Below are 24,379 nucleotides of genomic sequence, written 5' to 3' on the forward strand. Positions count from 1 at the left end.
TCTGTGTGAGGTTATCGTACACACTCGGACATCTCCTACCTTGAGCATGAGCAAAACGTATCGGTCGCCGGTCGGATGATAGCGCGTACGGAGGATTAATGCTTGTTGCGCTTCTTGCCTCCGCTACGTCTCGTATCAGGCTGTTCAGTAATCTCGAGCGATCCACCCGCTGCTTCCGCAGCGACGCCCTCGCCGCTCTCGATCTTGTTCTTCGCCTCGAGGAAGAACATCACGTCCCGCACTTGGTCCTGGAGCTCCTGCACTTGCGTCCGCAGGTTATCGGTCTCGCGTGATGCCGCGTCCGTGTTCTCCTTCGCCACAGCCAGATTCTTCATCAGGCCCTCGCTCACGGCTCGCTCCTCCCGGAGTTCCTTGGCCAGCGTGCGTGCGAGCTCCGTCGCCTTCTCGGCCCGTTTCTCAGCCTTGATCTTCTCCCGCTCGAGCTCGGCGACGCGTGCCGCCTCGTCCTGGGCACGGCGCTCGGCCTCCTGGTGCGCGCGCTGCTTGTGCAGCTCAACCTCCGCCCCGAGCTGCTCCACGAGCGAGCGCATGGACTCGACCTGCCCGCGCAGCTCCGCAGTCTGCTCCTCGTAGAACGTGCGCTGCGAGTCGAGCTGCGACGTGAGCAGATACGAGTACTCGATCCCGATCGCCTCGATCTTCTCCGCCGTGAGCGCGTCCGCGGCCGTGGGCCCGCCGCCGCCGACGCCACCGTCGCTGCGCGCGCCGACCCCGGCCGCTGCGGAGGGGAGCTCGACGAGCTTGCCGTCGGCCTTGTTCTGGATGAGCCGGTGCACGTAACCGTCCCCGGCGTAGTCCCACACGCGCTGCGTCTCGAGCTCGAGCGCGTAGAGGTGCGTGGTGGCGGCGTAGTGCGCGTGCGCGTGCGCGCGGCCGTAGCGGCCGCAGCCGATGTTTCCGCAGATGAGGCAGATCCAGAGGTTCGTCGTGGAGGCGCAGTCGGCGCAGTGCGAGCGCTCGTTCGGGGACGCGGAGGGCGCGAACGGGACGGCGCGCGGGGTGCGTGAGGTGTTGGGCGAGGACGGGTGCGAGGAGAGGAGCGTCTGGGAGTAGCGGCAGACGGGGCACCTGCGTGAAACGCGTTTGAGGCTGTGTTTAGCGTAATGCGCCCGGAGGAACTGACCTGCTGTCGCCCCATTTGCTGAGACACGCGCAGTGGAAGGTGTGCGAGCAGGGGACGGTAACGAGCCCCGTTACCGCGGCGTCCATGCGCTCGAGGCAGACTGGGCAAGTGGGCAGCTCGTATGCTCCGGAGACGCGAGCGGAGCCGATGCGCGTTATGCTCTCGGAGATGGGGTCGTCGCTGTCAATTGCTATGGAGAGCACGCGCACCACATGGCACGCCTCTGGCTGTGCAGTGTAACGAACGTTTAGTGTGGTTGCTTGGCGAAAAATAGTGAGACAGATATGCCACGGACCTCCATGCTGTTGAACGGTTTTCCATTGTACGCCTCCACGAACTCTGCCGCGTTTGCAGGGTCCCGGAATTTCATCACGACGACCGAGCGGTTCGGTGCCGAGTCCCTGTTGACATATCCGACATACGAACATATGAGCACATGCATATGGCTGCGGGAGCAATACGAGAAACGCGCGCCTGATCATTCGCAAATGTGCAATACCGTCTGCCGCAGGCGCAACGAACGCGAGGAAGTCGGAGGGTGTCATCCACGAAGGTACCGCCAGAACGGCAAGCGTGACATCGTCCGCCTCAATGTTCTTCATAGACGTGCCTTCGGTTTCTCCATCTGGCACAGAAGCTGCGGCCGCGGAGGCATCCCTGGGACCGGAGGTATGGCCATCCGCCGGGGATGCATGTGGGTAGTCACGGAATATGTGCACTACGCCCTCGGGTAAATTGGCCGAGCCGGACTTGCTGTGTGGCACGAATGTCGCGGTGGCTGGCTCCCCTGCACACATGATGATTAGTCTCTTAGGCTACTTGGCTAGCTGTGCGTGCGTTTGAAGGCGGTGAGCGATTTACCTCTGCGCAGACCGGACGTTTCGCGTTCCTTGCCCGCGCTGACCTTCTTGAAGCCGCCTGCCTCATCCATGTGTGAGAAGTCCACCCAGTCTACGCGGATGGGCCCGTGCCGGTAGTCTGTCCGTTTCTGGCTTTGAACGTGTGGATGTGCGCCCGTACTATGAACTGAGAGCGTGTTGCGCCGCGCGCTAGACTTTGGGTTGTGCGAGGGGAGCTGCTGAAAGAGGTACCGAGGGACAAAGGTGTCGCTGCGGCTGCCAGATGCTGCAGATGCGATGGCCGAAGCCTGCTTGTATGAGCCTGAGGTTGCGGTAGAGCTCGAAGCGGATGCAGAGGCAGCGACGAGGGAGATGCGGATATGGTAGCCTCTCATCGCGCGGGCATCCTTCCCGGCTGTGGCAGATGGCGGTCGGAGGCGAAGGTGCGCGCACCTGCGCGCACTGGGCGGAGCGCCCGGGGTCGTGCCCCATGTTCCGAACACTCATGTCCTCCGCCTCCCCCGCTGCCCTCTCTGCTGCTGGCTCGTCGTCCAGCAAGTCTGTCGTCTCGCTCACGGAGCCCCTCACGCGGCGGTCGTGTATCGCGATACGGCACGCCTTGGAGGCTGCTTATGGGCAGGCGTCGGAGCACGCGCTTGATCCGGCGGAGGCACACGCCGCGGTGCTCGTCCCGCTCTGCAACGTGGACGGGAGGCCGGGCGTCCTGCTCGAGGTACGCGGGAAACTGAGAACGCACTCGGGAGAAGTCAGGTACGCTGCAGCAGCACTCTGTGACTGTGAAACTACAACAGACCCCGCGCGCGGTGCGACAGCTTTCCCGGCGGCAAGGTCGATGAGGTACGCCCCCCGCCCGCCCGCTCTACCCGAGCAAGGGTGCGGCATGGCTCGCGTCGCATGCATTGACATATGTCGTACATTGGGCGTACAAAGACAGACCCAAGTACACTAGCTGCTGCACTTCGGGAGACGGAAGAAGAAGTTGGCATTCGCCCTGAGCAAGTGGAGATACTCGGACGCTTCGGGCCTCCCGAGACGTCGCTCAAGGGCCTGCGGGTCTGGCCCTGTGTCGTACGTGCCCTTCCAAACACGCCAGTTATACTACTGTTACGCTCTCTCGGGCGAGCGTTCACCCACCCCTTCCCGCGCACCGCTCACGTCACTCCCCCAGGCGTTCGTGCGTCCCGCCGGCACAGGAGCGACCGCGCCCACGCCCGAAGACTTGGACGCACCCCTGCCGTCTCTGTCACTCGCGACCCTGGCGCTGTCTCCCCGGGAGGTGGCGCACGCGTTCCACCTCCCGCTCTCCGCGCTGCTGTCCCCGACCCGCATGCACTCGTACCTCTTCCGCGGCGCGCGCCCGTACTACGCGATCAGCGTCGCGGACCTGGTAGGCGGCCCGCACGCGGTGCACTCGGACGATGGGGACCCCGTGGTGCAGTGGACGAACGACCCGGCGCAGCGCGACGAGATCGGCGGAGGGAGGGAGGGGCGGCTGGAGGTGTGGGGGCTCACGGGGTGGTATCTCTGCTCGCTCATGCGCATCCTAGGCGTGTACGAATAATTTTGGGTGATCTGCCGCAGTGATAGAGCATGAGGGCACATGAGAGTCGTGCGCGCGCGCAGGGGTGGCGGATTGACAGCTGCCAGTGGTGCTGGGCCGGAGGTCGGAGCTGCACGGGAACGGACTCAGACTCCGGAAGAGATCTGTCCACTCCGCGGCAACAGGGACAGGTGCGCGCTCGTTGGTGGGTGACGCTCGGGCTACAATTTGCTTGATGAACCGATATCCTTCTTGACGGCGACAGTGAGCCCGGTACGTCGGGGCTGCCATCCCTTGTACAGATATCCGGATACTACTACGCCAGCTCGAGCGCCGACATGACGTCCGCATGCCGGGTATTCTGCACATCGTCCTCCGAACGTCCTTGGCCGAAACATGAGTTTGTCCGACGGCGGCGCCGCGCAGTCGCGGCCGCTTCGAATCCTGACGTTTATCTCGGCATCCCGTGGGTGGTGGGCTGCGGGGCGGTTTGAAATGCGTGCAGAATGGGCAGGTGGGGCCGAAACGGCTGTCGGAGACAGCGTCGGCGTGTTTGAAACAAGAAGGCGTAGCACTTCGAAAGCATGGCATGGCCAGGCGCAGGCGCGCAGTCGGACGATGATAGCGCGCGGGGAAGGGAAGGCAGCCGGCGCCCGCGGGAGAAGCGGGGGGGGGAACGCAATTCATTCAGTATGTACATTCTTGGTCGGGGCACGCTCTCGTAACCCGGAGTCGGTGCCTGGAGCGCGTGAAGATGAGACTGCGAGGTCCTGCGGTCCGCCGTCGTGTCCAGAAGGGGAAGTCGGCTCTGACTTTTTGTCGCCGGGCGCGCGGCGTCGTGCTGCGCCCGTGCGTGGTCTTCGGTCCTTCCGGCGGGAGGACCATATCAGATAGAGGACGGCCTCGGAGGATGCGACGACGATAGCCACCGATAGCGCTAGAAGCACTCTCTGACGGGGGGAAGGCGTGAGTCAGACGTTTGAGCAGTGAATGCCCCAGGCACGCCCGCAGGGCGCGGTTGTGCGCAGAGGAACGAACGGGGGCTCATGCCGGCAGACTGGGGGTGTTTCGCGCGTGAAAGTGCCAATGGGCAGCTGGGCGGGCTGGCCTGGCCCATAGGCACGGGGGTTCTGTGGTCTCTGTGGTATGGGGGTTCCCCCAAGATGAACACCGCATCAGGCTTAAGCGTGCACAGCTGCCCGTTATGCTCCGCGAGCGGGGCGCAGCCGACGAAGTCTACCGACACGAGCCCCCGCAGGAGGAAGTTCGGCCACTCACCCATTCGTCCTTCCATGCAAGGCGGCCGGAGGCGTAGAAAGCCGCGATGGCCGAGCCGCCAATGGTGAGGAGCGCATTGAGCACCGCAGTCACGGCGCGTCGGTCGCTCAGCTCGCGCCGACGCGCCGCCTGCGAGTCGGCGGTCGTACCTGGGACGGGCACGGAGGGGAATCGGCGATCTGGGGAGGTGCGCGTGCCGGCGAGAAGGGCCAGCATGGTATAATCCCGGGCGCGCAGCGGCGGCTCGTGACGGACGAGTGCCTGTTCGCCCTCTGGGGTTCTGGACCATTTGGACAGGGCGGCGAGGAGGTCGTATGGGACGACTTTGACAGGCGGCGGCGCTGTGTCAATAGAGTCGCCGTCGGAATAGTTGGGAGGCGGGGCGGCGGTGAGGATGCTGTCCAGTTCTGCGGCAAGGGGTTTGGGCAGGAGGGGCACGAGCGGGCGGAGAGTATCCGCGAGGTGATCCTCGAGTGACACTGCCAGGGTCGCCGGACCGTTGTCTCCTGACATTATTGTCTGTGGGCGACGTTAATGATGATGATGAAGATGACGGGGATATCAGCCGTGCTGAGTGCGATGCTCGCCTCTCGAGCTTGTGGGTGTCCACGACGGAGACGGAGACGGAGGCGGAGGCAGTGGCCGTGACTGTGGCTGGGCAGCGCGCGGTGGCAGAATGGGCGTCTGTGGGCGCCAACAGCGCACCGATCGCAAGATCGATCGTGTTGAGCAGTTTGTTCACCAACCACGACGACCACAACTTCGTTCGCGCCGAGGAGAATGAACTCCAGCCCCAATCCCACACCTCTCGACTAATTCATTTCCGGCTCGGAAAGATGAGCAAATCCAGGCCTGACAGCGTCTACGCCGATGTGCGGAGAATCCGGCTTGTGGCGGATGGATTCGATCCCGATATCGCGGAACGAGTACGCATCCTCACGGAGACACTGGATGAATACGCCGCCATTCTCGCCGCGAACCAGGATGCGAGGTAAGCCCAAGCCGTTCGCAGCACCCGTCAGTGCCAGTGCCTGATCATGTGTCCGCGTTCTAGACAGGATATTGGCAATGCCACCAACCCCTCTATCTGGCCTGTCCTACGCTCTCTCTGGGACGCCGCCGCCGACGCCCACGCAGATTCTGAGGCCGATGACGCCCCGCGCCTCATCCAGCTCTCCGTCAGTTTGGCCAGGTTTACGCGTAATCTCGTAGCCGCCACCCCGGCCAATCAGGAAAATGCTTTGTATGTTCGCGTGTTCTCCCGCCTCTGCGCAGTCTTATCTCATAATGAAGCTTCTTGCTCAAACAGCGCAAATGAAAGCGCCATTAGACGTCTAATCTATCACTACACTACCTTTAATGCAACTCAAGACGCAAGCTGTCGGTCTATGTCTGCCATTAATCATGCCTGCCCATGTCTAAAAACTCTGCAGCGTTCCCGGCCACACGGATGCTCTCACAGGCGTTGTCAAATATTGTCACGGGCAATGATGCATTAACACAAAGCTTATGGTCGACCTATGTGAACCTACCGGAAGAGCAGCTCATACTCACGTATGTGCGCCCCAGTTCCTCTTCTGCGTCCCGCCCTGATATTCTGCGCCGACGTTCTCCGCCTAGCCGTCTCTTTGCATCACCAGATGCACGCACGGTCTCCTCGGCATTCGTGCTCGTACTCAATTGCGTCCACGATAACGCGCACAGGGCGTATGTACCCGCCGCCCCCGAGTACACCAGCTGGCCGACAACCATCTTTGACGACGTTCTGTAGGGAACTACTTGTTAGAAGCCCACGCGGACCCCGAATATGCCTTACGATGCTCGACCGTATCGCTTCCTTATTCGAGGCGGATGAAGAAAGCGAGGAGGGGCGCGCCTTTGTCATCGGGTGCGTAAGCATGGGGCGGGCCGCCTGCGGCTGCTGCGGCATCTTGACTACTAACCGAAAATACGTCCGCACAGGTACGAGATAATTGAACGCATAATTGAAGCGGGCCTGGTGGCGGAGCTGTACGCTCGTCTGACTGTGTAAGCAATCTACCCACCTCCGCCCGTGCGATTGACACGCCCATCATCAAACTTTGTGTGTTACGTTTGCGCCGTCGGCGAGTTCTGACCACTGCCCGCTTTGCAGCGAAGACGAGGTGGTCACGGCGCACCAGACGACGCTTCTCAAGCTCGTCGACTCGTACCTGCACGCCTCGCAACAGGCCCATGAGGTCGCGTTGTCAAGGCGACACGCGGCAGACAGGGGCCGCTCCCTCTTCGACGTGCTCACAGAAGCCTTCTTCGCGCTCTCCAAGTACGCGCAGGACGCAATTCAACGCGCCCTTGGGTCCGGCCGCACGTCACCGCCCCGCGAAGCGCACTCCAATCCTCCGCCGAGCACGGAGGTCGCAGGAGAAGAGCAGCCAGACGCGGCCCCACCGCCGCTGCAGAACCTCGATTTGCTCCTTCCGAAGGTCTGCGAGGCCCTGGTGCTCGTCACCCAATGCCTGACGACGGTGGCGTTGCGGGCTGAGGAAGCCGCGGCCGCCGCGACGCGTCCCGGGGACACGCAGCCCAAGCACTTGTCACCCAAAGACCTCCTCGTCGCCGCCACGGCGGAACGGTCTGGCCCGCGGCTCGTCGAGAGCCTGATTGGTGCGCCATTTTCGTGCGTCTGCTTGCGGTGTCTGCTGACCCCGCACATGTACACCGCGGTATCGCTCGCTGCGTTTGGGTTTGGGACGCGCAGAAACACTCCGGCTCGTCGACGTGTTTGTGCCGCGCATTACGTACGGCAGGGTGGCGAAGCGCCCGGTAGTGCCGGAAGGAGCGGATGTGTTGGGGCAGGGCCATGAAACCTCTTCCGGAAGCACCACCGAGGACGCAGGTGGGGCGGGCCTGACTGGACCGTCTGCAGAGGACGCTAGTGCAGCACAGGCGTTCGCGCTGGTCCGGCGGGACCTGGTCCGCTTGCTTGGGATCCTGGCGGCGGAGAACCGTTCGGTGCAGGAGCGCGTTCGGGAATGCGGTGGCATCTCTGTCGTCATGAACCTGTGTGTAGTGGATGATTACAACCCATGTGAGTCTGGACCGTCTTCTCTATTGGTCCTCGCGCCCCTTCGTCTATCTGCGGTGGGGCGCGGGGCGAGACCCGGGGCGGGACTGACTGGGTTCTTCGTGACTCCTCCCCATTTCATAGACTTGCGGGAACACGCGATATTCGCGCTCCGGAACCTGCTGCACGCCAATGCGGAGAACCAGGCGGTGGTGGACGCGATCAAGCCGGTGGGGAAGTGGGACGAAGAGAAGGTTCTGCGGGACATCCGAGGCGGTGGTCACGGTGGACCTTAGTTAGCGTTCGGGATAACCAGCCAGTCGTATGTCCATCTACCAGCGCGAAGGTGCTTCGGCTAGCGATGCCGCGTCCGTGAGTGAATGTCCCCAGCGATAGCCGTCGCCGTGGCCAGACCCCGTCCATGTCCGCCGTGCTTTGCAATGCAATCTAAGCCCAAGCGGTGACAGCGCGCGTCTGTGTGCATGCGCACCGGAGACATTGGATTTAGGGTGGTGGCCTTGGCCGGCTGCTTCTCATGCATGACATGACGCTGCAAGCGCAAAAATGGCTCACGCGTGACAATACTCGCGGGGTGGTGATTACAGTACATTTTCCGATAGCAGCAGGGGCGGTACACGATAGCAGTACGGTACACGGTGACGGAGATGGAAGCTAGCAAGCGTGTGAGCGGCGGGCCGCAGGACTAGGTTTACTCGTCGTCCTCTTCCTCCTCCTCGAGCCCGAGCGCGCGTCGCTTGCGGGGCCCGGACGCCCGGGACCGGTGCGGCGCGAAGTCGTCGTCTTCCTCCTCTTCGCTCTCGACGTCCATCGCGTCTTCGCCGCCGTCCTTGTCCGCGGAGCCTCCCCCGGCGCCCCCTCCGGCGCCCGCGTCGCCGTCGCGCTGGCGCCGCTTGCGCTCCGCCGCCTCGTTCTGCGAGATCTGCGCCTCGAGGCGCTCGAGATCGTCTTCTTCCGCGTCCCCGTCCTCCGCGTCGCGCGCGGCCCGCTTGCGCTTCCGGCGCCGCGTCTCTTCCTCGGCGAAGTCCTCGTCCTCGTCCGTGTCCGCGACCACGAAGTCGTCCGTCTGGTACTCGCCCGGCCCTTTGCGCCCGGACTCGTCCCCACCTGCGGACGGCTTGCCGACGCGCTTGCCCTTGCGCCCGCTGCCGCCCTCGTCCCCGTACTCATCCTCGGACCCGCCGCGCCCGAACCCGCCGTCGTCGTCGTCATCGTCGTCGGACCACATGTCGTCCCCGTTGCGCTTGCGCGCGTACCCGGAGCGGCGGCGGCCCCCGCTGCGCCCGCCGCCACCGCCGCCCCCGAAACCGTCGTCGTCGAGGGCGCCGCGGGACTTGCGCGGCTTGCGCGCGGCGGCCTTCTCGAGCTCGAGGCGCTCGCGCTCGGGGTCGGTGGTGGGCTCGGGCGCCATGCGGAGGCGCGCGACGCGGTTGTGCTTCTGGCCGACGGCGCGGACGAGCATGCGGTGCGTCTCGGACTGCATGCCGGTGGGGCGCAGGGAGAGGTAGCCGGTGACGACGGCCTCGCACTGCAGGATCTCGGCGCGCTTGTGCTGCGCGACGAGGTAGGTGAGGCCCTGGCCGGCGGTGGTCCCGGGGGCGGACTGGGACTGGGCGAGGGACTGGGACTGGGATTGGGACTGGGAGAAGGATGCTTGGGAGAGGCTGGCGCCGCCGAGGGCTTGTCGCGGGACGGCGCCGGAGGTGTCTATGGACTGGGAGACGTCGAATAGTTCCTTTCCGAGCTGGAGGCTGAGGGAGCCGTCCGACCATCTGACTATGCGGCTGTTTGATTGCCTCCGCTGGGGGAAGAAGCGCATGGCGAGGATGAGATATGGGAGCGGGAGATGCCGTGCGGGGGAGACGGGAGCGGGGGAGAGAAGCCGGGCGTCAGTGGGTGGGCTACGCGAGGACGGAGAAGGTGCGGGGGGTGGTTAATGAATCACTCACGTCCTGGCCGAACTCGTCTTTTGCCCACCGCCAGCGCACGGTGTTCTCTACTTTCAGCTTAATTGACATGCTCTTTTCGCGCAGGGACTCGGCCTGCTGTGCATCGTCGTCCTCCTCCGGGCCGGCGTAGGTGTCGGGATGGAAGGGCTTGGAGTCGAGTTTGACGAAGTTTGGCATGCGGATAACCCAATGCTAAGCGCGAGAGGTCAGTAGCTGCGTGGCGGCGCGGGAGAAGGCAGGCGAGCGGGCGGGCGGGCGGAGGAGTAGGAGGGCCACTTACGCTGCCATCCGAGCTCCTCGGCGCTGGGATGTCGGGAATGGCCACATCGGCCTCGAGACGCTGTTCCAAAACCTGCTCTGGCTCGTCTTCTTCGGCATATTCCAAGAGTTCTCTGCGGTGGCGTTCCGGGGACGACAGTCCGTCGTCCTGGTCCGCGTGCTCTGAGGGTGCGGAAGAAGCGGGCCTCCTGGGGTCATACGAGCCGGTTTAGGATGGTGCGCGAGATAGGGAGAGACGCGCGTACTGGTGCTCGACCATGTTCACGTCCTCGTCTCCACCGAAGAGGTCGTTCAGCTCCTCCTGCTCGTCTTCGTCCTTGCCGTCATCGTCGGTGTGTTCGCCTGGCAAGCTGGGCTTGATATAGTCTATGTTTTCCATGTCAGCGTCTTCCTCCTTGGGGGACGCGGAGCCGCTGGCATGTAGAGGGTCATGTTTAGTCTGGGGGGAGAGCAGTGCTCCTGCGAGGGAGGACATGGTGGGCGGAGAGAGCGCGAACCACAGCGACGCGCTCGGCGCTTACTCCTTCGCGCGCACTCGAGGCCAGACGCCCATTCCACGTGGGCCCAACATACGGGGACCGTCGACTCTTCGCCCGGCCCACGACGGCAACCTGCGGCCAATCTGGCGATATGTGATGATTTTTGGTATAAACAATGATATGTGGATGAGATATGGGGAATATCTGAGCGAATTTGGAGGGATAGTACCCGGTAGCTGTAACCGGAGCAGACCTACCAAATGTGGCTAAGCGCGAAACGCTGGTGCGACGGCGAGCAGCGTTGCGCTCGTGCGCTCCTTCTCCTCCGACCTGCCACCCCTCCCGCTCGTCCTCAGACCCTGCGCGGAATTCGGCTCTTTGTGCAGCCGACTACAGCTCAGGGTCCCTCTTTGCAACACATTGCCTGCCGCCTGCTCCCTCTGCACATGTCGACATGTCCACTTGTCTATCTCCGACCCCCATCCTCCTGCCATCGATCCAACACCCTCTTCGGTCACATCGCTCTCCCACCTCGTCTTGTACGCTGTAGACTTGGATCACGCACTGTTCTTTCTGTGTCACGCTATCATGTAGTCCTTGAGCTGCCGAGTGCTGTATACCATCTTGTAACTCGCTTGCCGAGCGTGTGTGAACGCGGAGGGGATGCTCGTTGTCCTTGGGCCTCTCGGCTTTCTCGTCTGCACCTGGTATGCACGTCTGTCCATGAAATCTCCAAGATGGGCTATCTGCGAAGCTTGCTCTATGCAGTGCCTTCTTGCGTCTGTGTGCGCCTTGAGGGTTCGTTGGATTGAGCGAACGAACTTGGACGCATCGCCTCCGGCCGGGAAGGGCCGAGGGGGTGGGGGGTGGGGGATTGCAGAGTCCTGCGCGCGACCCTGCGGTCCCGCGCGTCTTCGCCCTTCCCTCTGACTCGTCCTGCGGTGAGTCTCCCCAATCGAGTTATCATGTCACTCCGTCCAGAGGTGCTGTGACTGGTCTCGCCGGTCTTGCTCACCCTCGGCGGTGCGCATGGGAGCGTCGTGTGGGAGTACTCTTACAGGTGCCTTTGCGTTCCGAGGACGGCACATCCACCAGAATCGTCTACGCCCCCTCCATCGCGCCCGACATTGAGCGGTCGGGGGGACGCGCCAACACGCGCCGCCCGGACCTGTTCGCTCTCCGCCCGATTTCCCGGGGACGCGGCGCTTTGCGAGGGAGGTCTCCCCCCATTTCCCAAAGCCCTGTCCTGCCTCCTCGCCGGCTGCAGGCTGTCCCTCTTACTTTCCTCTTTCGTACGATCATACAGACGCTCGCGCCCCCCTTCAAATACGGCGCGTCCTGTCTCTCCCTCCAGACATATCCCCCTCCTCAAGTATATCGTCTTCCCCATTGCTCGCCTCCGCCACCAATCCGCCTGTCTTCGCCTTCGCCCACCATGAACCCCTCCTCTCCCAAGTATGTCCTCGTCACCTCCACCTCCGTCGTCCTCACTGACCCCTACCCTTTCGCAGCCACTCTCCCCGCAGCCCCACCGAGTTCGGCGCCGGGCCGCAGCACCCTGACTTCTTGGGCATCGCGTCCCAGGACGATCAGCTCCAGGAACTCGGCATGTTCTCTCCCGTACGCTTGCCTCTTGCTTGTCTAGTCACTGTCTCACCTTCGTCCTCTAGCAATATGGCTTCTCCTACTCTGATGACCGCGACATGATCCCAGACTCCCTCGACAATTCTTTCTCCAGCTCCGACTTTTCCTCGCCCTCGCCCTGGCACTCCAACTCCCTCCTCCTCGTCGGTCCCGCGCCAGCATCCTCCTCGATCACTTTCGACCGCACTGGACACCCCCTGCACGACTCCTACTACGACACTGCCCCTTCTTTCGATAACCCACACGCGCCCGCACAGGCACACAAGGCCGTCCCCCGCATCCACGTCGAGACAGAGTTTTCTTCCGGTGCCATGTCTATGTCCTCCATTGACACTTCCTCATTTGACCGTTCCCCCACTTCGCTTATGCCCACCCCCACCTACTCCCACTCAAGTCCCTCCAGTTCGCTTCAGCTTGCTACGCCCCAGACCCCATTCAACATATTTCCTCACACCCCTTCGATCCGTTCCGCTTCGGGCTCGCCTCACTACCCGCAACCGGAGCTCACCATCCAGCCTGGTGCTCTTGAGCAGGTGAGTCGGTTGTCTCATTACGTGAACTCCATCTGACCACTTGCCGCCAGGACAACGCCGAGTCGGCCGCTCAGGGCGAGCACAAGCAGGAGTACCAGCACGTCCTTGTGATTGCCCAGCGGTTCAGCCCCTCTTGGGCCGGCGACCTCGTCCCGCAGCCCACCTACAGACCTCACACCCAGAGCGACCGTCGCCGCTACGTAGAGCAGGTGGATCTGGAGGCCCCGATCCTATTCTTTTCGCGCGACACGATGGGCATCCCACTTGCGGATGCCATTAGTAGCCGGTTCATGCACCTGCAGGGCCGGGACGACCCCATGTTCAAGGAGCGCGGACCGTCGGTGTCTATCCGGCTCAACGTCAGTACTTCATGCCTATCTCTGATGTCCATGTTATCTGACTGTGGTGGTCTCGATCTGCTCTTTCCTTTCAATCCGACGACGATGCTATGCGATTCAGTGGCCGGGCTACGCTCCTTGGTCTCGCCAGATCCCCACCAGGGACTTCCGTAGCCCGCCGCACCCTGTCACCCGCGCCAAATTAGCGCGCAACGTCGCGAAGACGATCAAGCGCTTCATCGAGGTCGGTTTCTCGCCGTGTTCCCTCTACCATGTGCTAAACGCCCGTCCATAGGAGATGAACGGTCGCCGGATGGAGGACAGCTCGCAGGCCAGATGGCGCGTGGGTGCCCACCACATCAAGCTCGACGACCTGATGCTCGTCGGCCTGCAGCACGTCTCGATGGGCTCGTGGCAGGCACACGTTCGGCTCGTGCACCCTAGGCGCTAGGTGTCCTATGACTCCTGCCTCCGCCGGAAGCACTCTCGACACTGGCGACCACAGCCCCGTTCCACCTTCCTACGCTTCTCCGCTCAATCTCTCTCTCCCCTCAAACGCTCGGCTCGCTCTCAATCAACACAATCGCTGGTCTGCATACCTATACCCCACTGCCGCATTAATCGTGCGCTGGCCGGGGGCCCGCCGCTTCTGCACGCGCGGCGTGCGGCCCTTCGCGTGCTGTTCAGTCGGCGCTGGCGCATAGGATGGACAGCACTACCCTTTCTCATTTATCCGGGATAACGGACATACTCGGATTTTCTCGCTCGCTCCCCCCTCATTGTATGACCTACCTTGTGGGGCTGAGGCGGCTGGGGCCTGCGCCTGGTCGCCCTCGGAATACCCCTGATGGCTCGGTGATGTCTGGATACGCCTATGCTTGCCCTTTTCGACGCGACCCGCGAGAGCGCGGCCGTCTCTTTTTCGCTTTCGGTCTCTTCTCTTTCCTCTCTTTCCTTCTTGTCTTACTATGCTTTCCCCTTTCGTCTGTGTGCTAACGAAGAACGCAATCTGTAGACCCATGTTTCACTGTATCTCTCACCCCAGTATGGCTCTTCCTCTCCCTCTTGTCATGCCTCGTCCCCCGCTCGCGATCGTGCTCTTAGCTGCTACAATGAATTTCGGCTGTCTCCATACAGTGCTGCTCACGCTCAATCACGATACCCCTGTTACAATAACTCGCTCTGCGCACCCAATGACCAACAAGTTGTCCCCCCCACACAGCGCTTCACCCCAACTCATTAACTTGTCAAGCGTCTAGAAACGAAATTGGGGCGAAGATTACAAGTCACAGACATCGCGTGCGAATATCCGGATTTCCTATGCAAGACCACGCCCACGCCCAAGTCCAAGTTGACACCAACAGCCTTGGGCCGGTGCAGGACGTTCGACTAGAAGCTCCTCCAACGACACCCCACCGCCCCGCGCGCGCGAGCCATAGTCGCGCTCATTCATCGCCACCCCGTCCGATCTGTGTGCACGCGCCCACACGGGGGGTCTCAGGGCGCAGCGGTGTTGCATCGACGCCCATCGATAGACGTGCAGACGCGCCAAACGCTCGACGGCTGTGCGGGTGCCTCGCGAGCGTGGGTCCCGCGCGGGCCTCGAGGCTACGAAGGAGTCGCCTCAAGGCGTGCGTGCTAGCTTCGCGCACGGGCGCACGGGCGCGGAGGAAGCTGGTGCGTCCCCGTGCCGTCTCAGTTTGGTCGCTCGCCGCTCACCGGGTGCAGAGGCGGTTTCTGGGGTTCCGTCTGCGTGACGGTGCAGACTCGTGTCCAATTTCGAGGGACTTCGTTCCATCCGTCACCCGCGGCCCCGGGCGGAGGAGGCGTGGAAGGCGGCCACCGCCACGGCTTATCCGATTTTCGAGAACGTCAAGGGGGAGGATGGGAGGACTGGCGGTGCAGATACTTGCACCGCCAACTGGGCAGGTGACGGCGGGCTGTGGGCGAGCAGCGTGCCCGTGCGCCGCCGTGCGCGCCTGCAGAAGAGAGGGAGTGCTTTCCGCGCGGGAGCCATCGTAGATCGCGTCTCGATACAGACCTGGCTCCGACGGTACCGGAGTGCGAGCGCGGCGGACGCGCGAGGATGGCATCCGGGTCCGGCTTCTCAAGCAGCCAACGTATTGTGCATGCCGCCGCCAGCTGCGCCACGCCACACAATATATCGCGTTCGCCGATAGAAGGGCGGGCTGGGGGTGTGCACGGGATACGAGTCTGTGCACGTCCGATCGTTTGGCGCTGCGCCGCGCACGGCCTCGCGTCCACCGTCCCACGTAACTATGTCGAAGTTGTGCTATCGCGAGGACGGAGCCTGACGGAGCTCAGGATATCCACGCGATAAGCCTACTGGTGCTGCCGCGGACGGAGGCTTCTGATCACAGTCTCCAGAGCTGTGGGTGACATTGCGCTGTCTTCGGCGCCGGGCGGAGGGGGGAACGCGTCTTCTGACTGACCCCCGCGTACTACGGACGCGGCGCCGCATGCGCGAGTCCGCAGGCGGCGAACGATAACGGCGGGCGGGTCATGAGGATCTGCGCTGAAACGCAGCGGGATGAGTACGTAGGCGGACGTGCTCGCAATGGACTGGTGGCAGCGTGGGCGGCGCGTGGTGGTTTGACCGTTGACGTGACTGAGCAGCTATTACGGGTGCTCGATAGCACGGACGTCCTCGAGGCGGATGACGACGGCGCGGCTCGAGCGGGACCTGGTGGCGAATTGAAAAGGCACGCCCTCAGGCCCCGGGTGCGGGGCGCGTGGGCGGACGCAATTGACGAGGGGGGGATGCGAACGCAGATTACGGGGATGCCCGAGCGCTTGCGGTGGTAGTAGTCAATGGTTAACGGAGCGCCCGTATCGTTCCTCATCGGAGACGTCCATCGTGGCTCGGGCGACGCGTAATCGGAGGCACCGTGGGCGGGAGAAGGCGAATGCGGGGAGCCGTGCTATGTCCGGCCACGCTGGATGGGTGACGTTCTGCTCAGGTGGTATGTCGCCCAAGCGGTGTGTCTCTCGTGCGCCGCTCACTACGTAGCCTCAAGGTTCGCGCCGGTTCTGGGATCAGGCACACGTCGCCCCATTGTTCTCGGAAGATCGATGGTCGGCGACTCCGTCGACGGAACCTCCGGCAACTATGGTCAGACTTGCGGACCTGAGACGAACATGGGGTTCCACGGGGTCGCTCGTGGGGTACGCGATAACGGCGCGCTGCCGGCTTCGTCTCTCTCGAAGTCATGGGTGCACGCCCGGAAGAGCACGGCGGTGTCGCGCGACATTCGTCGGTGTCTGACGTCGACTCCGCGGGTCGGGTGCATCGGCTAAGGGGCAAAGGTGCGTGGCTGTTTTTGCATTGAAACCCCGGGCCCCACTGTCTCGTGTACTTGGAACGCTACTGCACACTGTCAGCCTGAGCGACCGTGCGTGGGTTCCGTTTCATGCTCGTGGTTCGTTCTCATGCACTGGCCGCATGTGCTGTCGGGGCTGTTTACCCGGGTGCACGTCGGGGTGTAGTGCGAACCTTGAAGCCGGAGCGCTCGTGCGGTGTGCATCTACATCCGCCCGGGTAGTTCCTGGCAGATCGTACGTGCTTCTGACGTATTTGAGCATTGGCGTTTTGCCGTTCCGCTTGAACACGGGTGAGCATGAATGTACGTGTAGTGCGCTCCTAGGCAGCATGCCATCTACGACAGCGTGTGCGTGAGAGGAGTGCGAGGTAGCTACTAGGGTCTCTGTCAGCATGGTGGTCGGAAAGTAATGGGGTACGAGATGTCACAATGGAGGTGAACCGCGTTTCCCCAATCTACTGCTTTGCCGCTCATTGCGCAAGCTGCCGCACGCAGCAAGGCTTGGGAAATCATCGGTCTATCATCACACTTCACACCTCTCGGTGTCCGACGTATACCAGCTGACCGGTTGCGTAAGGAAAGGGCAAAGGGGTGGATTCACAACCCAGCGATGGGGAGACGCGCATGTGGTATGTTGGGACAGCCCGATATGGCACCCGTCTGTCTTGTCTTGGGCAACACCGTGGAAAGAACGCGGTCGGATATTCCATGGAAGAACTAGGAACCCACCCTTCGCCGCGCCTATCCCCCTCCGCAGGCCTCTAGTTAACAGATCCCGCTTTTTAGGTGACAGCGGGCTCTGCCGGTTAGGGGTGGATGTCCTAGGATATCTAGGATTTCCTTCCCGACGGAAGTCCGTGTGTGGCAAACGGTCGTCAGATGCGGACACCCTCACGAAAGCACGAAAGCCCGAAGGTTGTGGTTTTTATCCCGATATGGCTATCGGTAAGATCCCGGGGCGCGGAAGTGTGGCAGAGATTGGGTGGGTACTTCCTAGAGGGGAGTCGGTCCGACCTGCGAGCCGGGAGTTTGCGCTTGATGGGCGATGTGGAGCCCCAAACGTGTTCTCTGGGGAATGTAGACGTAAGGACTTACTAGCTGGAGGATCGTCTCTGGCTTATTTTGTGCCTCTGTCGCTTGTGGCGTGCACTGCGGCCACTGGCGCCGTTTGCAGGCGCCGACCGACGGCGTCCGATCGTTTTACTGCACGCGCCGCTCTCCCAGAGCTAATGGTATTTTTGTGTTTGAATTAACAGAGAGACAGGGGTAGAAATCTCGTCCCGTATCACCTTTTCGCAGCGCTTCGCCTGCCGTCAGGTTGAGTTTGCGTCTTGCGTGCGGACCTCGTGTCCGTCGTAAAAAGACAGCCAGGACCGATCGGTCTGCCCACCGGTGGTCCATGAGACCTCTCGAACTGTCACATACCGAATAGAAATAGCCCTCATATCTATCTGCGAGACATGCAGGGTCGGCCAAAGGCTGCGCCCGTCGAGGTCTCTGGGAACGGTGCTCGGTCTTCCGGTGCGTTCCCCCGGTGGACGAATACTAGACCTGCCAAATCGGGACATCGTGGCAGAGTGTAGTTTCTTCGTCCGAAAAAGGAAGTCCTTGTACTTCTACCAGCTGGGCCGTGCCGCAAGCGGGGCAGCGTTTGTCGGCTAGGGCGTCCAAGCACTGTCCTTATTGTCTGCCCCCGCCTCATGCCCTGCCGCGTACAATGTCGTCCACCCCGGCTAAGGACTCCTATTGTTGCGTACCCTTCTGCGAGAGCTTAAGCCGGCTTCGACAATGGGGGGCGCTGGCATGCGTGGCCTAAGAGCGGAGGATGTGGAACAATAGCAGGCTGTAGTGTGCGTGAGGATAAATGCCCGCTTGAACGCGAGCGAGCTCCTTCACCGCACTACACACCACCACCCTCATCCACCTAGTCGTCCCGCCCTTCGTGCCCGCTTCAAACGTCCGAGCCCTCATCCTTCCCTAAGTCATTACCACACCCATCTCATGAACATGTTGAACAACGGCTCCCTCGCTGTCGCCGTCGTCCAGCGGCAAGTCATGCTCGTGCAAGGTGGGCCGAGTCCCCTCCCTCCTCCCTACACCCCAAGTTCACTCTCTAACCACCCGTTCCCACGCACAGCCGCACGCCCGCACGACCAGCGCGAGCGCTGGGTCGACGTGTACACATACACGCCCTTCGGCGAGCGCGTGTTCCTCGCGTCCGCGGTCCCGCAGGCGCGCATCGCCGCGCGCGACATCCTCACGATCTTCCCCGCGGACGACGCGGAGGGCGCGCGCGTGCCCGCCGCGGGCATGCTCGAGCTGCCGCCGCAGGCGTTCTGGGAGTACATGGAGCTCAGCGCGCGCGGGCAGAAGCGCTGCGAGCAGCTCTTTGAGGGCAGGTTGGGCGCGGGGAAGATGAAGGCCAAGGCGAGGGGGTTGTGGTGAACGGCGTCCGTCTGGAGTCGTCCCGAGGTTCCGTGGTCTCTTTTCTCTCCCTCTCTCTGGTCTCCCGTTACTGTATCGATAGCCCCCCTGCCCCGGTTCCGGCTCACCGTTTGTATCAATAGCACATAGGCTTCGTCTCCACGTTATGTATCCGTACACGCATACCCACACCCTCGTTGTATCGCCGCAATGATATCCGTTCCTCATGCTTGCAGATCAGACGGCAGAAATTGGGTTTTGACGTGTATATCACATCACGCATGACACAAACATACATCTTCAGGCTTCAGAGCGTACTCAAGACAGACAGGAACAGCGCAGACCAGACCACCGAATAACGAGACGAGTAAAATAAGTGTACGGACAGCGTGTAAAATAGAAAGAGAAAGCAGGCGTGTCGCTATGCGGACTGCGTCGCGTTGGGATCCCGGTATACCTGCAAAACGGCAAAACGTCAGCATGTGCCCACCGCTGTAGTCGAGGCAGGGGGAAACGTACCTTGAGATCCCACAGGTTCCCGACCTTGCTGGCCTCCGCGTCGGCGTCGTCGTCCTCCATGTCGTCCTCGACCTTGTTGTCGACCTCGAGCTTGAGCCCGCGCTCGTTCGCGAGGTGCAGCAGGCAGATGAAACAGAAGCTCGTGCTGATCTCCTCCATCTTGTCCTTCGGGTACGTCTTTCGCAGGTCCGTGATCACCGACGTGAACTCGCGCCCGTCGGATGGGTCTGTCAGTGGGCGTGCGTCATCCGTCTCCTGTATCAATTATTTAGTATCTGTACACAGATTTGGGGAGAGGCAGTGGGTTGGGGGACTGACCATGGCATCCTCGGCGTCTTCCGCGGGAGCTATCGTGATGTCGAGCCCTTTCCAGATGTTGTCCTTGAGCTTGCGCACGTCGACACGCTTCGCCCGTCTCGCGTAGTTGACGGTCTCGACTTTCACGCGTCGGGTCTGCCCTTGTGTCGCTGCGAGCAAGTCCTGCTCGCCCGCCTCGACAGGCGCACCGGCGTCGAAACCATCGTCGAACCCGCCTCCGTCGTCGTAGTCGTCGTCGTGGAAGAATTGTGTTGCAAAGGGCACGGCGTCGGGGTCGAGTGCTGGGGACAGACATCAGCATGAGTAAAAAGCAAGTCCATAGATCGAAATGGGACGCACTGTCGTCGCCGTTGCCTGCGCCTGCTGCCTGATTTGCGGCCGCTTGCGCCCAGAACGCCTCGTCGATTTCGCCGTCGACGCGGCCGTCCGGCCGCACCTGGTACCCGCGCATCTTCAACTATAATCACCAAGTGGTCAGCGTCCCCATCCCGAGATCTACGGAGCCGCAACGAAAGAGACGCACTGAGAACTTCGGCTTGAGGAAGAGCGTGACGAGCGACTTGCTCGAGAAGTGCATGTCGTCCGGCAGCGTCTGCTCCGCCCGCTTCTCCTTCTCGCGCTCCTTCGCCTTCTTCCCGCGCCCCGTCTTGCGCGACGCCGCGCTCTTGCTTGTTGACGGCCCGGGCAGGTTGATGCCCGCCCCGCGCGTGACGGGCGCGAAGAGCGTCTTCGCGCGTGTCTTCACGTCGTCCTCTGCGGGCGTGAGGAAGTCGATCTTGAAGGCTTCCTTCTTCTCGCGCTTTGGCCGGTCTTTGGCAGCTTCCGCTGCGTCGGCTGCAAGGAAGGCAATATTAGCGATGAGGATGAGCTTGAGAGAAATCAAAGGGACTGACGGCGTCGGACGACCTTGCGCAGCTTCCAGTGCTCGGGGCCCGCCCAGTTCTTGAGGAAGTTGGAGTCGAAGTAGTCCATCATCACGCCGCCGTCCGCGTCCGCATCGGTCATCGCCAGAACAAGATCCCGCTCGTTCGGGGCCTTCCTTGGGTCGAACGGCATGAACGCCCCGCCCGCCCTTGGCTCGCCCCCCGCGTCGTCGGACCCGTTGTTCGACGCGTTGTCGCCCCCAGCGGCGTACTCCGCCTGGTAGTCCGCCTGCTGGTAGTCGTCGGTGACGGCGTTCTCCCCGACGAAGAAGTCGAGCGGCGCGGCGGCGCTGCTGCTGGGGTCGACGTCCATGGGGTTGCCGAAGTCGGCGGGGTCTTCGTTGAAGCCACCGATGCCGTCGTCGTCATCGTCGTCGTCGTCGAGGTGCGGGGCGTGCGTGCCGTCGCGGAAGAAGGTGTCGTCGGCGGAGAAGTTGTCTTTGCCGAAGGAGAAGCCCTCGAGCTCGTGCGAGATTTCTTGCGAGTCGATGGCCTCGATGTCCGGTAGGAAGTGTTCTGTGCAGATGGTTAGTTCACAGAGTTTAAGGGAATTTGATGGGTGCCTACCTCGCAGATAGCTGAGGTCGACTAAGTCGATGGGCTCTTCAAGAGGCTGTTCCTCTTCTTCGCCCTTGGCGACCGAATCACTGGCGTCGAAAACGACGCGCAAACTTCCGTCGGGGGTGATGGTGAGGCCGAGATGGTTCATGAGCAGGCCCTGCGCGCCGCCCTCGTCAAAGTCCGCACACGTCTTCCTAAACAGCGGGTCCACGCTAAACTCCAGATCGAGCTTCTTGCTCCGGAGCTGTGCGGCGGACTTTGCGAGCGTCGACTCGGGGCGGTACGCCTTGCGCTTGCGCTGGGACTGCGAGGGGTCGCCGCCGTCCGGGTTGTCGGACCCGGCGCCGTCGTCGTCGTCGTCCGCGCCGCCCTCGTTGGCGAGGTTGGAGAGGAGCTTGCCGGTCTCGGTGCCGACGGAGTCGACGCGGGACGTCCAGATCTTGACGCAGCCGTCGAGCGTGCAGGAGGCGCGCTGGAAGTTGATGGAGTTGTCGGCGTCGTTGCGGAGGAGGGACATGTCGTGGAAGTAGTCGATGAGCGCGAAGTTCCAGGAGTTGGCGGCGTTGATTTTCTGTGGGGGGAGGCGTCAGGATGGACGGGTGGGGAGGCTCCCGGCGCGGGGTAGGCGACGGGGTGCGCATCCCCTGCTCCGGAATGACCATCGGGCATGGCGGAGAGGGGGTGAGGGAGGGGAAGAGAGGCAAGACTCACGTTGTCGGTCGCCATCTTCATCCACTGGTCGAAATTGGAGCTCATGACGTCCATAGGGACGTTGATGACCGGTGCCTGGGGCACGTTCAGCATCTGGCTCTTCGTGCGGCCCAGCGTCGTCGCTCGAGCAGGGTCGGAGGAGCCATTCGCGGCCTCAGAGGTGCCGGCGCCGCTGGACGGGCCCGCCTCGGCGTTGTCGTCGTCGAGCTGGATCGTAACCTTCGCGCTCTTCCTGCGTCTCCGTTTCTCAGCCGCATCGTCGTTGATGTTCACGCTCTTGAGCGGGGGGCGCGCGCCGTTTGCGGGGCCGGGTGCGCCGTCGAGCGAGAAGCTGCCGTCGCCCGCGTCGGGGTCGTAGAGGCGTTCGCTGAGCCGCTTCTTGGAGGTGGGGCGCGCGGCGGGCTTGGGCGTTTGTTCGCGTTCGGTGTCGCCGCCGGAGTCGGAGTCGGCGTAGAGCGAGCGGGAGGCGTCGGCCGCTGCGCGGGGGCGCGTTGTGGGCATGGCGGGGGCGGCGGAGGCTGAGGAGGAGGTGGGGGAGGACAAAGAAGGAAGGGGCGCGTTCAACCGCGTTCAACGCGTCCCACGTGACCCGTGCTTAGCTCAGCCTTCCTTTCGCGTCGCGCGCCGCGGCTCCGGTCTCGAATCTGGAGTCAAACGTTGTGCAGAACGACGAGGACGGGATGGCGGACGACGAGCTCGACCCCGGGTACGCTGCCTTGCCTCAGGAGCTGCAGGCGCGCATCGACGATGCGTTCGACGAGGCTCTCCAGGACTCAGCCACCGACGCGGAGCCCGCTCACAAGCGCCGCAAGCTCGACCACCCTCCTGCACCCGGAGGTTTCATTGCCGGCGGGTTCATTCCAGAAGAACAGGCCGCAGGAGGATTCATTGTCGACGAACCTAACTCTGGCGGAGGCTTTGTGCGGGACGAATCCCCGGCCGCGGGCGGTTTCATCACGGACGCGGGCGAGAGGCAAACTCACATCCCGTTCTCCCTCATTCCGACTGCGCTGCAACTTCTAGATCTACAACCGGACGATGAGGACGTGCTCGCTGTGTTTAGGAACGCTGCTACTGGCTGGGGCGGCGGCGGCTCTGAAGGGGAAGATGAAGACGCGCGGGTGAGCCGGAAGGACTGGCGTGCGGTCTGTGCCGCACTTCTGGATTCTGGTGGGAGCGACGAAGATGGAGATGTGGACATGGACGATCGGTCAGAAGAAGCAGCGGAGGACGGGCTGGAGGAGGCCGCGTCCGACTCGGGCGAAGAGTTCGTGCAGTCCGAGTCTGGGGCGGAAGAGAGTGCGGATGGGTCAGACGACGACTACGAAGAGGGCGGCGGGGGCTTTGTGCGGTCAAAGGGGGCGAAGAAGGGCGGGAAGGTGGCGACGGAGCGACAGGCGGCGCGCAAGACACGATCAACAGCGGTCAATGAAGACGGGGAAGCACGCGCGGGGCTGAGTGCGCGACAGAAGGCTGAGTGCCGTGCGGCGTTCGCGCTCTTCTTCCCGGACGTGAGCGAGGGCGAGCTCGGAAAGCAGCGGATAGCAATCAAGGACATCACACGCGTGGCCAAGCTGCTCAAGGAGAAGGTCACTGCGGAGGAGGTAAGTTCGTTCGTTGCTCGCGGGTAGAGGTGTGCTGACAGGCGCAGACGGTGGAGATGCTCGAGGCGTTCTCGAGTGCGCCGGACAAGACGATGGGTCTCTCCGATTTTGAGCGGATGATGATCTCCGCAAAGCTGGCGTGAAGTCAACCACCGTCTAGACCTTCTGATGGACGAGTTGTGTCGAGACGGGTGGAAGGAAAGCGGTGCAGTATGTTCGACCGCCCAAATGTTCCTGTCATCCTCTAAATCCTCTTGCCCTCTGCCACAGTCTGAGATCCGAGAGCAGAGAATGTTTCGCGGCGAGGAGTGCTCCGGCTGTGTCGTACGCCGGTCTGGGGTGTCCTGGCCGTGCTCGAAGGAGGACTTATGGGTCGGAATCGGGACCGAACAGCCGGCGACCAGACAAAGCGCCGTCCGACGCCCACGAATCCTTGCCCGCCGTCCCCGATTTAGCGTTCCAATCTCCGTGCCTGGCCTTCGCTTGTGACCTCCCCGCCCGCCGAAACGCCCGCTCGGCCAAGTCGGCAATCTGCATGTGCCCCCAGCCTGGAGACTTGCTGCTCTCGCTCACTGTTGGCAGCGTTGGCGAGCAGGAACATGTTCTTCGCGGCTGATGTCCTCCCACGGTTGACACGGGAGCGGGAGAGTTCTGTCAGAGGGCGTGATGAGCCTCTATCACGCGCCGCCCGCAGCGTCTCCCTCATTCTCGCCCTTCGCGCCTTTGCCTGCTCCGCGCGATGGCCCTCCATTTCACCACCCCCGCGCTCGCTGCGGGAGCTTTCGATGTCCCGGCCAGACAGCACCATCACCATGTCCATGTGCTTCGCTTCAAACAGGCAACCCCCCTGTCGCCCCCGCCCCACCCCCGCCC

The 24,379-nt window shown here is 62.7% G+C and overlaps 9 protein-coding genes across 9 annotated transcripts; 5 read left to right on the forward strand and 4 right to left on the reverse strand.

The window, feature by feature from the left end:
• Positions 1-95: 95 nt before the first annotated feature.
• TRAVEDRAFT_124620 (zf-UBP-domain-containing protein) lies at positions 96-2,378 on the reverse strand (the record flags this gene model as incomplete). Its single annotated transcript, XM_008040703.1, has 5 exons — positions 96-1,089; positions 1,145-1,371; positions 1,440-1,545; positions 1,613-1,922; positions 2,018-2,378. 5 exons carry the CDS (start codon positions 2,376-2,378, stop codon positions 96-98), a joined length of 1,998 nt encoding a protein of 665 aa, XP_008038894.1.
• A 97-nt stretch (positions 2,379-2,475) lies between these two features.
• Positions 2,476-3,565, forward strand: TRAVEDRAFT_168485 (uncharacterized protein; the record flags this gene model as incomplete). Its single annotated transcript, XM_008040704.1, has 4 exons — positions 2,476-2,754; positions 2,817-2,841; positions 2,935-3,072; positions 3,173-3,565. Exons 1-4 carry the CDS (start codon positions 2,489-2,491, stop codon positions 3,563-3,565), a joined length of 822 nt encoding a protein of 273 aa, XP_008038895.1. The 5' UTR covers positions 2,476-2,488.
• Positions 3,566-4,214: 649 nt separating this feature from the next.
• On the reverse strand, positions 4,215-5,335 carry TRAVEDRAFT_72226 (uncharacterized protein; the record flags this gene model as incomplete). The annotated part of the gene is made up of 2 exons (XM_008040705.1): positions 4,215-4,494; positions 4,823-5,335. 2 exons carry the CDS (start codon positions 5,333-5,335, stop codon positions 4,228-4,230), a joined length of 780 nt encoding a protein of 259 aa, XP_008038896.1. The 3' UTR covers positions 4,215-4,227.
• Positions 5,336-5,578: 243 nt separating this feature from the next.
• On the forward strand, positions 5,579-8,188 carry TRAVEDRAFT_29229 (uncharacterized protein). The gene is made up of 10 exons (XM_008040019.1): positions 5,579-5,813; positions 5,877-6,065; positions 6,132-6,202; positions 6,256-6,376; positions 6,443-6,529; positions 6,594-6,710; positions 6,785-6,850; positions 6,957-7,465; positions 7,560-7,889; positions 8,010-8,188. The coding sequence occupies exons 1-10, from the start codon at positions 5,659-5,661 to the stop codon at positions 8,159-8,161; spliced, it is 1,797 nt and encodes a 598-aa protein (XP_008038210.1). The 5' UTR covers positions 5,579-5,658; the 3' UTR covers positions 8,162-8,188.
• Positions 8,189-8,463: 275 nt separating this feature from the next.
• On the reverse strand, positions 8,464-10,594 carry TRAVEDRAFT_168495 (Leo1-domain-containing protein). Its single transcript, XM_008040706.1, has 4 exons — positions 10,357-10,594; positions 10,113-10,299; positions 9,833-10,024; positions 8,464-9,684 (listed from the first exon to the last, which is right to left on the reverse strand). Exons 1-4 carry the CDS (start codon positions 10,584-10,586, stop codon positions 8,575-8,577), a joined length of 1,719 nt encoding a protein of 572 aa, XP_008038897.1. The 5' UTR covers positions 10,587-10,594; the 3' UTR covers positions 8,464-8,574.
• Positions 10,595-11,062: 468 nt separating this feature from the next.
• On the forward strand, positions 11,063-14,829 carry TRAVEDRAFT_168496 (uncharacterized protein). Its single transcript, XM_008040707.1, has 6 exons — positions 11,063-12,045; positions 12,102-12,210; positions 12,261-12,767; positions 12,818-13,126; positions 13,227-13,349; positions 13,401-14,829. Exons 1-6 carry the CDS (start codon positions 12,026-12,028, stop codon positions 13,554-13,556), a joined length of 1,224 nt encoding a protein of 407 aa, XP_008038898.1. The 5' UTR covers positions 11,063-12,025; the 3' UTR covers positions 13,557-14,829.
• A 3,570-nt stretch (positions 14,830-18,399) lies between these two features.
• Positions 18,400-19,061, forward strand: TRAVEDRAFT_29235 (uncharacterized protein). The gene is made up of 2 exons (XM_008040020.1): positions 18,400-18,514; positions 18,584-19,061. Exons 1-2 carry the CDS (start codon positions 18,454-18,456, stop codon positions 18,889-18,891), a joined length of 369 nt encoding a protein of 122 aa, XP_008038211.1. The 5' UTR covers positions 18,400-18,453; the 3' UTR covers positions 18,892-19,061.
• A 151-nt stretch (positions 19,062-19,212) lies between these two features.
• On the reverse strand, positions 19,213-22,403 carry TRAVEDRAFT_168502 (barren; the record flags this gene model as incomplete). Its single annotated transcript, XM_008040708.1, has 8 exons — positions 19,213-19,327; positions 19,390-19,644; positions 19,708-19,988; positions 20,047-20,164; positions 20,231-20,541; positions 20,601-21,146; positions 21,198-21,762; positions 21,903-22,403. 8 exons carry the CDS (start codon positions 22,401-22,403, stop codon positions 19,292-19,294), a joined length of 2,613 nt encoding a protein of 870 aa, XP_008038899.1. The 3' UTR covers positions 19,213-19,291.
• Positions 22,404-22,582: 179 nt separating this feature from the next.
• TRAVEDRAFT_47893 (uncharacterized protein) lies at positions 22,583-23,649 on the forward strand (the record flags this gene model as incomplete). The annotated part of the gene is made up of 2 exons (XM_008040200.1): positions 22,583-23,506; positions 23,554-23,649. 2 exons carry the CDS (start codon positions 22,583-22,585, stop codon positions 23,647-23,649), a joined length of 1,020 nt encoding a protein of 339 aa, XP_008038391.1.
• Positions 23,650-24,379: the final 730 nt, after the last annotated feature.

Source organism: Trametes versicolor, assembly GCF_000271585.1.
Source record: "Trametes versicolor FP-101664 SS1 unplaced genomic scaffold TRAVEscaffold_6, whole genome shotgun sequence".
NCBI classification, from domain to species: Eukaryota; Fungi; Basidiomycota; class Agaricomycetes; order Polyporales; family Polyporaceae; genus Trametes; species Trametes versicolor.

What these genes read in the sequence shown, in the direction of transcription:
- TRAVEDRAFT_29229 (XM_008040019.1), top strand. Translation starts at nt 5,659, where the DNA reads ATGAGCAAATCCAGGCCTGACAGCGTCTACGCCGATGTGCGGAGAATC. An exon ending in GCCAATCAGGAAAATGCTTT is followed by an intron (nt 6,066 to 6,131) that starts GTATGTTCGCGT and finishes TTGCTCAAACAG; the next exon opens with CGCAAATGAAAGCGCCATTA. An exon ending in AGTGGATGATTACAACCCAT is followed by an intron (nt 7,890 to 8,009) that starts GTGAGTCTGGAC and finishes CCCATTTCATAG; the next exon opens with ACTTGCGGGAACACGCGATA.
- TRAVEDRAFT_168495 (XM_008040706.1), bottom strand. Translation starts at nt 10,586, where the DNA reads ATGTCCTCCCTCGCAGGAGCACTGCTCTCCCCCCAGACTAAACATGAC. An exon ending in GTGAACATGGTCGAGCACCA is followed by an intron (nt 10,300 to 10,356) that starts GTACGCGCGTCT and finishes GTATGACCCCAG; the next exon opens with GAGGCCCGCTTCTTCCGCAC. An exon ending in CGAGGAGCTCGGATGGCAGC is followed by an intron (nt 10,025 to 10,112) that starts GTAAGTGGCCCT and finishes TCTCGCGCTTAG; the next exon opens with CATTGGGTTATCCGCATGCC.
- TRAVEDRAFT_168496 (XM_008040707.1), top strand. Translation starts at nt 12,026, where the DNA reads ATGAACCCCTCCTCTCCCAA. An exon ending in ATGAACCCCTCCTCTCCCAA is followed by an intron (nt 12,046 to 12,101) that starts GTATGTCCTCGT and finishes ACCCTTTCGCAG; the next exon opens with CCACTCTCCCCGCAGCCCCA. An exon ending in AGCCTGGTGCTCTTGAGCAG is followed by an intron (nt 12,768 to 12,817) that starts GTGAGTCGGTTG and finishes ACTTGCCGCCAG; the next exon opens with GACAACGCCGAGTCGGCCGC.
- TRAVEDRAFT_29235 (XM_008040020.1), top strand. Translation starts at nt 18,454, where the DNA reads ATGTTGAACAACGGCTCCCTCGCTGTCGCCGTCGTCCAGCGGCAAGTC. An exon ending in GCAAGTCATGCTCGTGCAAG is followed by an intron (nt 18,515 to 18,583) that starts GTGGGCCGAGTC and finishes TCCCACGCACAG; the next exon opens with CCGCACGCCCGCACGACCAG.